Consider the following 12,205-nt stretch of genomic DNA (forward strand, 5'->3'; position numbering starts at 1 on the left):
ACGGACTCCTCCTTAAATCTGCGTATTCCTTCAAAGCTCAGTTGTCCTGAGTCTGCACAACTCTGCCAGGACCTAGGATCAAGAGAGACGCTCAAGTGTTTTAGTACTATATCTCTTGACACAATGATGAAAATAATCATGGCCTCTAAACCTTCAAGCTGCATACTGGACCCTATTCCAACTGAACTACTGAAAGAGCTGCTTCCTGTGCTTGGCCCTCCTATGTTGAACATAATAAACGGCTCTCTATCCACCGGATGTGTACCAAACTCACTAAAAGTGGCAGTAATAAAGCCTCTCTTGAAAAAGCCAAACCTTGACCCAGAAAATATAAAAAACTATCGGCCTATATCGAATCTTCCATTCCTCTCAAACATTTTAGAAAAGGCTGTTGCGCAACAACTCACTGCCTTCCTGAAGACAAACAATGTATACGAAATGCTTCAGTCTGGTTTTAGACCCCATCATAGCACTGAGACGGCACTTGTGAAGGTGGTAAATTACATTTTAATGGCATCGGACCGAGGCTCTGCATCTGTCCTCGTGCTCCTAGACCTTAGTGCTGCTTTTGATACCATCGATCACCACATTCTTTTGGAGAGATTGGAAACCCAAATTGGTCTACACGGACAAGTTCTGGCCTGGTTTAGATCTTATCTGTCGGAAAGATATCAGTTTGTCTCTGTGAATGGTTTGTCCTCTGACAAATCAACTGTAAATTTCGGTGTTCCTCAAGGTTCCGTTTTAGGACCACTATTGTTTTCACTATATATTTTACCTCTTGGGGATGTTATTCGAAAACATAATGTTAACTTTCACTGCTATGCGGATGACACACAGCTGTACATCTCAATTAAACATGGTGAAGCCCCAAAATTGCCCTTGCTAGAAGAATGTGTTTCAGACATAAGGAAGTGGATGGCTGCAAACTTTCTACTTTTAAACTCGGACAAAACAGAGATGCTTGTTCTAGGTCCCAAGAAACAAAGAGATCTTCTGTTGAATCTGACAATTAATCTTAATGGTTGTACAGTCGTCTCAAATAAAACTGTGAAGGACCTCGGCGTTACTCTGGACCCTGATCTCTCTTTTGAAGAACATATCAAGACCATTTCAAGGACAGCTTTTTTCCATCTACGTAACATTGCAAAAATCAGAAACTTTCTGTCCAAAAATGATGCAGAAAAATTAATCCATGCTTTTGTCACTTCTAGGTTAGACTACTGCAATGCTCTACTTTCCGGCTACCCGGATAAAGCACTAAATAAACTTAAATAAATACGGCTGCTAGAATCCTGACTAGAACCAAAAAATTGTATCATATTACTCCAGTGCTAGCCTCCCTACACTGGCTTCCTGTCAAAGCAAGGGCTGATTTCAAGGTTTTACTGCTAACCTACAAAGCATTACATGGGCTTGCTCCTACCTATCTCTCTGATTTGGTCCTGCCGTACATACCTACACGTACGCTACGGTCACAAGACGCAGGCCTCCTAATTGTCCCTAGAATTTTTAAGCAAACAGCTGGAGGCAGGGCTTTCTCCTATAGAGCTCCATTTTTATGGAACGGTCTGCCTACCCATGTCAGAGACGCAAACTCGGTCTCAACCTTTAAGTCTCTACTGAAGACTCATCTCTTCAGTGGGTCATATGATTGAGTGTAGTCTGGCCCAGGAGTGGGAGGGTGAACGGAAAGGCTCTGGAGCAACGAACCGCCCTTGCTGTCTTTGCCTGGTCGGTTCCCCTCTTTCCACTGGGATTCTCTGCCTCTAACCCTATTACAGGGGCTGAGTCACTGGCTTTACTGGGGCTCTCTCATGCCGTCCCTGGAGGGGGTGCGTCACCTGAGTGGGTTGAGTCACTGATGTGGTCATCCTGTCTGGGTTGGCGCCCCCCCCCCCCCCCCCGGGTTGTGCCGTGGCGGAGGTCTTTGTGGGCTATACTCAGCCTTGTCTCAGGATGGTAAGTTGGTGGTTGAAGATATCCCTCTAGTGGTGTGGGGGCTGTGCTTTGGCAAAGTGGGTGGGGTTATATCCTTCCCGTTTGGCCCTGTCCGGGGGTGTCCTCGGAGTGGGCCACAGTGTCTCCTGACCCCTCCTGTCTCAGCCTCCAGTATTTATGCTGCAGTAGTTTATGTGTCGGGGGGCTAGGGTCAGTTTGTTATATCTGGAGTACTTCTCCTGTCCTATTTGGTGTCCTGTGTGAATCTAAGTGTGCGTTCTCTAATTCTCTCCTTCTCTCTTTCTCTCTCTCGGAGGACCTGAGCCCTAGGACCATGCCCCAGGACTACCTGACATGATGACTCCTTGCTGTCCCCAGTCCACCTGGCTGTGCTGCTGCTCCAGTTTCAACTGTTCTGCCTTATTATTATTCGACCATGCTGGTCATTTATGAACATTTGAACATCTTGGCCATGTTCTGTTATAATCTCCACCCGGCACAGCCAGAAGAGGACTGGCCATCCCACATATGCTCTCTCTAATTCTCTCTTTCTTTCTCTCTCTCGGAGGACCTGAGCCCTAGGACCATGCCCCAGGAATACCTGACATGATGACTCCTTGCTGTCCCCAGTCCACCTGACTGTGCTGCTGCTCCAGTTTCAACTATTCTGCCTTATTATTATTCGACCATGTTGGTCATTTATGAACATTTGAACATCTTGACCATGTTTTGTTATAATCTCCACCCGGCACAGCCAGAAGAGGACTGGCCACCCCACATAGCCTGGTTCCTCTCTAGGTTTCTTCCTAGGTTTTGGCCTTTCTAGGGAGTTTTTCCTAGCCACCGTGCTTCTACACCTGCATTGCTTGCTGTTTGGGGTTTTAGGCTGGGTTTCTGTACAGCACTTTGAGATATCAGCTGATGTACGAAGGGCTATAGAAATAAATTTGATTTGATTTGATTTAGATTTTGCTTTATGTTTTGGATCATTGTCTTGTTGGAAGACAAATCTCCGTCCCAGTCTCAGGTCTTTTGCAGACTCCATCAGGTTTTCTTCCAGAATGGTCCTGTATTTGGCTCCATCCATCTTCCCATCAATTTTAACCATCTTCCCTGTCCCTGCTGAAGAAAAGCAGGCCCAAACCATGATGCTGCCACCACCATGTTTGATAGTGGGGATGGTGTGTTCAGCTGTGTTGCTTTTACGCCAAACATAACGTTTTGCATTGTTGCCAAAAAGTTCCATTTTGGTTTCATCTGACCAGAGCACCTTCTTCCACATGTTTGGTGTGTCTCCCAGGTGGCTTGTGGCAAACTTTAAACTACACTTTTTATGGATATCTTTAAGAAATTGCTTTCTTCTTGCCACTCTTCTATAAAGGCCAGATTTGTGCAATATACGACTGATTGTTGTCCTATGGACAGAGTCTCCCACCTCAGCTGTAGATCTCTGCAGTTCATCCAGAGTGATCATGGGCCTCTTGGCTGCATCTCTGATCAGTCTTCTCCTTGTATGTGCTGAAAGTTTAGAGGGACGGCCAGGTCTTGGTAGATTTGCAGTGGTCTGATACTCCTTCCATTTCAATATTATCACTTGCACAGTGCTCCTTGGGATGTTTAAAGCTTGGGAAATCTTTTTGTATCCAAATCCGGCTTTAAACTTCTTCACAACAGTATCTCGGACCTGCCTGGTGTGTTCCTTATTCTTCATGATGCTCTCTGCGCTTTTAACGGACCTCTGAGACTATCACAGTGCAGGTGCATTTATACGGAGACTTGATTACATACAGGTGGGTTGTATTTATCATCATTAGTCATTTAGGTCAACATTGGATCATTCAGAGATCCTCACTGAACTTCTGGAGAGAGTTTGCTGCACTGAAAGTAAAGGGGCTGAATAATTTTGCACGCCCAATTTTTCAGTTTTTGATTTGTTAAAAAAGTTTGAAATATCCAATAAATGTCGTTCCACTTCATGATTGTGTCCCACTTGTTGTTGATTCTTCACAAAAAAAATACAGTTTTATATCTTTATGTTTGAAGCCTGAAATGTGGCAAAAGGTCGCAAAGTTCAAGGGGGCCGAATACTTTCGCAAGGCACTGTATCTGTAAGCATATTGGAATCGGCCGGGATTGGCTAAAAATGGCAACATAGGCATCGGCCCGATGTCTAGTTTAACGCTGATGTGCAAAACCGATATAACGTAGGTAGATGATGTAACGACGCCACAAATTATACCGCTACACGTACAACGCAGCATTCCTAACCTGGCCCACAATGTCTGCTGTGGATCGAGCAGTCAACAAGTCCAGCAGTACAACGCAGCATTCCTAACCTGGCCCACAATGTCTGCTGTGGATCGAGCAGTCAACAAGTCCAGCAGTACAACGCAGCATTCCTAACCTGGCCCACAATGTCTGCTGTGGATCGAGCAGTCAACAAGTCCAGCAGTACAACGCAGCATTCCTAACCTGGCCCACAATGTCTGCTGTGGATCGAGCAGTCAACAAGTCCAGCAGTACAACGCAGCATTCCTAACCTGGCCCACAATGTCTGCTGTGGATCGAGCAGTCAACAAGTCCAGCAGTCATTTGAAAAAGTTAGAACATTTCAGACAACTCAAAGGCGAAATCCATTAACGCCAAGATAATAGAATTCATTGTCCTTGACAATCAACTGTTCTCTGTCGTGGATGATGTTGGCTTTCAGCCGACTGGTCGAGCACCTTGAGCCCCAGTACGTACACACTACTAAGTTGGCACTATTTTTTTTCAGATGTTGCCCTACCAGAGTTGCACAGTATTGTTGAAATGCACATTCATGAGCTACTTGCTACGGGCTTCACTGCTATTAGCTTCACGACTGACATTTGGACCAGCGATGTCAGCCCCATGAGCATGCTGAGTCTGACAGCACAGCGGGTCGATGAGGATTTCCTACTGAGGAAAGACGTATTGCTCAAGAATGTGCTGGTTCTCATACCGCTGCTGCCATTTCAATGGCATTTGAGAAGATGTTTGAAACATGAACACCCTCCTAGCTCCATTCGAACAACTGACTGGAGAAATAAGCTGCGTCTGCAGGATTTATGTCTAATCTAGGGCCCTATTCCTAGGGACAGTTCCTATTGAACATGCTTTTATGTCCAGGACTTAAAATCCCGTAATGTATGCAGGCAATCCTCATATTTGTTTCAGTTTATTGCCCTCAATGAATTGTGTTGTGACGATGACTATACAGTTTCCGTTTTGATGTTTACAGGTAAATGTGAGTAGGACGCCATCTTGTGGAACATTGGGAAATGTATTTTATTTGTTATTATTTTTTATTATCAAATCAATACATAAAGCACATAGATTACAAACAATAGACAATCGAGCTAGGGGGGTACAATATCACATTACAATTACACAAGGACCTTAAGGGACATGCATATACTTACAATTCTAACAGCTTTTTTTGTTAGTAGAGCATTTAACCGTCTTAAAATACAGTTCAATTAGGAAATGTCCTCCAGGAGACTTGACGGTTCGAGTGACGCGGAATGACGTACAACACAAGGTCAAAGTTTACACGTGCAACGTCACGATAGGAACACAGTTGGAACGTCAGCTTCCAAAGAAAACATACATTTCTGCGTGAAATGTGCTTGATTTAACGTTTAATTCAGCGGTTTTAATTAAAGAGGATAAAATGCAGATGCTTTGAATGCATATCGAGACGTACAGTAGTAGTTGGTCATTTTTTTAACTTTGAGTTACGAATTTGCAGCGGAGCTAGTGAGCTAACGGTAGTTTGCTAGACATGGATCCGCTAGACATAGTAATGGACGAAGTGGCGTTGGAGGGACTGGACGGGGTTACTATCCTCTCTCTGTGGATTCGGTTGGAAAAGAGGAACCCCGCTTTCCCACGGAATCTAGACCCGTGTACTAAAGAGTTCATTTGGAAATCCTTGGTCTCGAACCACGAAGTCGACTTCTACGAGCTGCCGCAAGAGAGAGCGGATGTCGTGCTCGTCGACCGGTAGGTTGGAGTTGTCTTACGCGTCGATCACACGTACAGTGTCAGTACGAAAAAATGGGACGGAGCATCATCTGGATATGTGTGCAACAAAAGTTCAACATTTACCTAATGCTACCAATTCTGTCAAGCCGTCTACGCGTACAGTTTGACGCACACCTTAGAAAAAACCAACGTGCGTACCACACAGAACGCTCTGCAACGCTATGTTGCAAGGCAACGTTACATTGGAATGAATGTACTTCTTCTGGTCGACCAAAATGCATTGACACGGTCGGCGTGATCGAGCCGTCACTTGTCTAGCTACTTCATTCAGTACGTTCAAAACAAATGAGAAATTGGAGAGAAAAAACTAGCTCCAACTTGTTTTGAACTTGGATTTCCCAGTTCCCAACATCAGTCCTGCTATACATTTTCCCAATGTCGTACATTTGTAGCGTTATGGCATTGTTTGATAGCCTATGAATTTGAAACAAAATATCTAACTAGCTAGTAAAATCATTCAGTTAGTAGTGTCACCAAAGCGGACACTACTAACTAGTTAACTAACCTTGATGGCTAAATATCTAGTGCCAAATGTTCAACTAGCTGCGTGCAAGTTGCCAACGCCACTATCCCTCTCCATGCCGTATGTCTGTTCTTCAGATTTGCAGACATAGATCCAGACACGGGGATTCAGGAAGCATCCCATTGGGACAGAGTGGACTCCTACCCTGTCCAGATCTTATTGGAGGATAAGAGTGGAATCCAGGGCTCGTGTGTCTTCTTCAACGAGAGGAGAAACGTCACCCCAATCATCCGCACCACCAACCTGACGCCGTGTGTAACGGTAGAGGACGCCTTCAAAAGGTAGGTGTGTGTCTGTGTGTGTGTCTGTGTCTGTGTGTGTGTCTGTGTCTCTGTGTGTGTGTGTGTGTGTGTGTGTGTGTGTGTGTCTGTGTGTGTGTGTGTGTGTGTGTGAATTCAAGATGGGGCGGCAGGGTAGCCTAGTGGTTAGAGTGTTGGACTAGTAACCGGAAGGTTGCAAGTTCAAATCCCCGAACTGACAAGGTACAAAATCTGTCGTTCTGCCCCTGAACAGGCAGTTAACCCACTGTTCCTAGGCCGTCATTGAAAATAAGAATTTGTTCTTAACTGACTTGCCTTGTTAAATAAAAAAGATATCTCTAGCACATTCATATCCAGCTGGTCCCAATTCCTCCACCTCTCCCTGGCTGTTACTCAGGCTGTTATGTCTCGGCTATAATCATGAAGTTTCATCTTAACAAGTTAGCAAACGCATAGCTGGATTCCTGAGCTGGATCTAATTTGACACTTATAGTTATACTTCGTTATCGTTATAAGCAGTGGCACGCGAGGCGATATTGAAAATCACACCATCGGTGTTTCGAAATGTGCTATATAAACGGTATACCGCCCACTTCAACGTTTGTAGATCTGTAAGGTGGAAGCAATAAACTGGTGCACGTTGGTGTTGTAAACGGTGGTGTTGTAAACGGTGGTGTTGTAAACGGTGGTGTTGTAAACGGTGGTGCACGTTGGTGTTGTAAACGGTGGTGCTGTAAACGGTGGTGCTGTAAACGGTGGTGCTGTAAACGGTGGTGTTGTAAACGGTGGTGTTGTAAACGGTGGTGTTGTAAACGGTGGTGTTGTAAACGGTGGTGCACATTGGTGTTGTAAATGGTGGTGTTGTAAACGGTGGTGTTGTAAACGGTGGTGTTGTAAACGGTGGTGCACGTTGGTGTTGTACGTTGGTTTAGGTTTCAGCGTCACAAATAGAAATGACTTCTAATTTAGCGCTTGGCAACGCAGACCCTGGTTGGTGAGCGAGCAGCGCGGCGGCAATAATTGAATAACGAGTTTAAATGTATTTTGCGACGTGAGCTGTGTGGTCAGCATGCTACATCAAGGGTTTAGGGCCGAGGGGGAGGGAGTGATATGGGACCGGCTGTTAACATTACATTAGCTGGCCCGACTACAGAAAGTCATAGACCCAACTGATAACCTCTCCTCCAGGTAGAATCAATCCACAACTTGTCATCAACTAGTCAGGTAGATACTCAGAATGGTCCTAAAACAACACTTAACCCATGATGACCTCTCCTCCTCCAGGTGGGGGAGGAAGCTGGTAATGGTGGCCTCCCAGAGGTTAAGGTTCAGGGTGTTAATAGGTGACGGAGGAGACCCGGACTTGAAGCTGACTGACCACTCATACTGTATCCTGGAGAGGGTGGGGAGGGCCCGCTGGCAGGGAGAGCTACAGAGAGACCTGCACTCCTGCTCATTCAAGTAAGAAAACACATCTCTACCTCTTTAGCTACTGAGAGACCTGCACTCCTGCTCATTCAAGTAGCTGGCTTGACAGGAAAACCACAGTGATCTCCTCTACCTCTTTGGTGTTTATGTACCAGCATGCTGTCTGTCACTTTCTCATCTCTGCAAAGTTGCTGGAATACCACTTATTGTCTGTTCTGATTGGTCACACTATGTAATAAGCTGCGTTGTTATTGGTGCAGGACGGACCCGAGGAAGATGCACTACTTGAGGAAGTCTCTGACACAGAATGATCTGATCACCATGCAGTCTCATGTCCTCAGACTGGCCAGCGGAGCACAGCAACACTCCATACTGCTCCTGCTCAAACGCTTCCACGTAGACCGGTCAGTACACACTCTCTAACCTGATTCAGTTCTAAACCTGATTCACTCTCTAACCCGATTCAGTTCTAAATTTGATTCACTCTCTAACCTGATTCAGTTCTAAACCTGATTCAGTTCTAAACCTGATTCACTCTCTAACCTGATTCAGTTCTAAACCTGATTCACTCTCTAACCTGATTCAGTTCTAAACCTGATTCACTCTCTAACCTGATTCACTCTCTAACCTGATTCACTCTCTAACCTGATTCAATTCTAAACCTGATTCAGTTCTAAACCTGATTCACTCTAACCTGATTCAATTCTAAACCTGATTCACTCTAACCTGATTCAGTTCTAAACCTGATTCACTCTAACCTGATTCAATTCTAAACCTGATTCACTCTAACCTGATTCAGTTCTAAACCTGATTCAGTTCTAAACCTGATTCACTCTCTAACCTGATTCAGTTCTAAACCTGATTCACTCTCTAACCTGATTCACTCTCTAACCTGATTCAATTCTAAACCTGATTCAGTTCTAAACCTGATTCACTCTAACCTGATTCAGTTCTAAACCTGATTCACTCTCTAACCTGATTCAGTTCTAAACCTGATTCACTCTCTAACCTGATTCAATTTTAACCCTGATTCACTCTCTAACCTGATTCAATTCTAACCCTGATTCACTCTCTAACCTGATTCAATTCTAACCCTGATTCACTCTCTAACCTGATTCAATTCTAAACCTGATTCACTCTCTAACCTGATTCAATTCTAACCCTGATTCACTCTCTAACCTGATTCAATTCGAGGGACTATATTGGCATGGAAAACACATGTTTACATTTCCAAAGCAAGTGAAGTCGATAATTTTTATTGTTTTATTTCACTTTTGTTTATTAACTGTAAACATTAAACTCACAGAAGTTCCAAAAGAATAAAGACATTTCAAATGGCATAATGATGTACAAATGGTTAAAGTACAAAAGGGAAAATAAATAAACATTAAATATGGATTGTATTTACTAGAGGTCGACCGATTTATGATTTTTCAACGGCGATACCGATTATTCGGAGGACCAAAAAAAAGCCGATATCGATGTCGTGTCTTTGGCTATGCCGGATTAAGTGATATGACATGCTATTCTATAAAGTAACTTCTCCGTAATTAATATTACCTGATTGGGCTAATCATGTAAATGTAATTAACTAGAGAGTCGGGGCACCACGATATAATATTTATAGAGCTGTTAACTTCTGAATAAACTCTTAAAGACCTAGTAATATTTTACATCAATAGCTGTCAATATTAATCGTTATCTTAATTCAGTCTCATCTGAAAGTTGTAAATTCTTGGTTATCTGCACGAACCCTGGCTCACAAGTTGAATCGGCAATACAAAATTGGGTTGAATTATTTATTTACTAAATACCTAACTAATCACACAGAATTACACAAACACATAATTAAATCATACCTTGATTACAAATTACGTCATGAAGGAAAACGTCCCTAGCGGGCGGAACAGATATGACAGCTGGTTACACAAAAGAAAAGGGGCTGGGTTTGAGTGAAAGAGCGGGAAGACTGAGGAACAAAGGTAGAAGCTGTGCTATCGTAAATACAGTATCTTATGCATTCTAAATTACCATCCATTTGGAACAGGAAAATGCAATAAATATTTACTCTGAGCTGCGCTTCGGTAGGTTGGTGGTAGATGGAAGGCCGTGTTGCCCAACCGAGTCCTTTGAAGAATGTCTCTGGTTGTCAATTAGATACGTTGTAGTAACGTCGTTGGGTGATAGACTGGATACTCTGTCTGTTGATTCCTAGCCCTCGTTTGCATCTGCTGTTGCTAACTCAACGGCTAGGAGGTATCACTTCTGTAGTGAATAAGAGTTCAAAGTTCATACCATTCGCAACCAAAGCTCACGCTGATGTTGGCTTCATTCTGTAGTTATTATCTGAACCATTCTGACATTGGACCGTCGTCCTCACGTCATCGGAACAGGAGGTTACTTTGTCGTCAAGGGCTTATATAGGAAGGGAGAGGAGGGCGTGTTTGAAAAGATTTATAGCCCATGTCCCTTCACATTGAGCAGAGTAATTAACTGTAATTAACTGAAAACCCAAATCTCACATTTTAGAAGCTAAAATCACTTTTCATCCCATCACGAATAATTTCATATTCAAACATTTAAATTGAACAACAATTCCATGTGAATCCGATAACTCTGATGTGTAGACTTTCCACTGTAGAGTTTATGTCATCTGATCATTGATGAGAATGTCTCAGATGACAACCGAACCGACATCATATTCATTAAGTACAACCGCATATGTTCCACTGGTCGGATTACCAGAATATAGTTCATTTCCCCCCACCTACTGATGTTCCCAGAATCTCTATGTTAACCAAGAGGTTTGCAAATGTAACATCAGTAGGGTAGAGAGAGGAAAAAGGGGGGAAGAGGTATTTATGACTGTCATAAACCAACCCCCAGGCCAACGCACCGATTAATCGGCCGATTTTAATTTACATTTTTTACTTTTATATATTTGTAATAATGACAATTACAACAATACTGAATGAACACTTATTTTAACTTAATATAATACATCAATAAAATCAACTTAGCCTCAAATAAATAAATGTTCAATTTGGTTTAAATAATGCAAAAACAAAGTGTTGGAGAAGAAAGTAAAAGTGCAATATGTGCCATGTAAGAAAGCTAACGTTTCAGTTCCTTGCTCAGAACATATGAAAGCTGCTGGTTCCTTTTAACAGGAGTCTTCAATATTCCCAGGTAAGAAGTTTTAGGTTGTAGTTATTATAGGAATTATAGGACTATTTCCCTCTATACCATTTGTATTTCATTAACCTTTGACTATTGGATGTTCTTATAGGCGCTTTAGTATTGCCTGTGTAACAGTATAGCTTCCGTCCCTCTCCTCGCCCCTACCTGGGCTCGAACCAGGAACACATCGACAACAGCCACCCTCGAAGCAGCGTTACCCATGCAGAGCAAGGGGAATAACTACTCCAAGTCTCAGAGTGAGGTTTGAAACGCTATTAGCGCACACCCAGCTAACTAGCTAGCCATTTCACATCGTTTACACCAGCCTAATCTCGGGAGTTGATAGGCTTGAAGTCATAAACAGCTCAATGCTTGAAGCACAGCGAAGAGCTGATGGCAAAACGCAGGAAAGTGCTGTTTGAATGAATGCTTACGAGCCTGCTGCTGCCTTCCACCACTCAGTCAGACTGCTCTATCAAATCATAGACTTAGTTATAACGTAATAACACACATAAATACGAGCCTTATGTCATTAATATGGTAAAATCCGGAAACTATCATTTTGAAAACAAAACGTTTATTCTTTCAGTGAAATATGGAACCATTCTGTATTTTATCTAATGGGTGGCATCCCTACGTCTAAATATTGCTCTTACATTGCACAACCTTCCATGTTATGTCATAATTACGTAAAATTCTGTCAAATTAGTTGGCAACGAGCCAGGCGGCCCAAACTGTTGCATATATCCTGACTCTGCGTGCAATAGAAGTGACACAATTTCCCTAGTTAAAAGAAATTAATGTT

At 43.1% G+C, this 12,205-nt stretch overlaps 1 protein-coding gene across 16 annotated transcripts in view; it reads left to right on the plus strand.

The window, feature by feature from the left end:
• The first annotated feature begins 5,446 nt into the window (after window positions 1-5,446).
• The window catches only part of gtf3c1 (general transcription factor IIIC subunit 1), a 92,265-nt gene continuing 85,506 nt past the window's right edge, over window positions 5,447-12,205 (plus strand). For 15 of the 16 annotated variants that reach the window (XR_016485607.1, XR_016485603.1, XR_016485608.1 and 12 more), the window contains exons 1-4: window positions 5,447-5,967; window positions 6,610-6,813; window positions 8,077-8,253; window positions 8,481-8,624. Coding sequence is in view for 9 of the 16 variants with exons in the window: in XM_090194988.1 (XP_090051114.1) it covers window positions 5,747-5,967; window positions 6,610-6,813; window positions 8,077-8,253; window positions 8,481-8,624 (746 nt within the window). In the remaining 7 variants the exon portion in view is untranslated. Of the gene's footprint in view, window positions 5,968-6,609; window positions 6,814-8,076; window positions 8,314-8,480; window positions 8,625-12,205 lie in introns of all 16 variants that reach the window. The other variant, XM_090194991.1, reaches the window with a different exon arrangement.

This window comes from Oncorhynchus mykiss, chromosome 13 (genome assembly GCF_057628025.1).
Source record: "Oncorhynchus mykiss isolate SJ-2025 chromosome 13, ASM5762802v1, whole genome shotgun sequence".
NCBI lineage: Eukaryota > Metazoa > Chordata > Actinopteri > Salmoniformes > Salmonidae > Oncorhynchus > Oncorhynchus mykiss.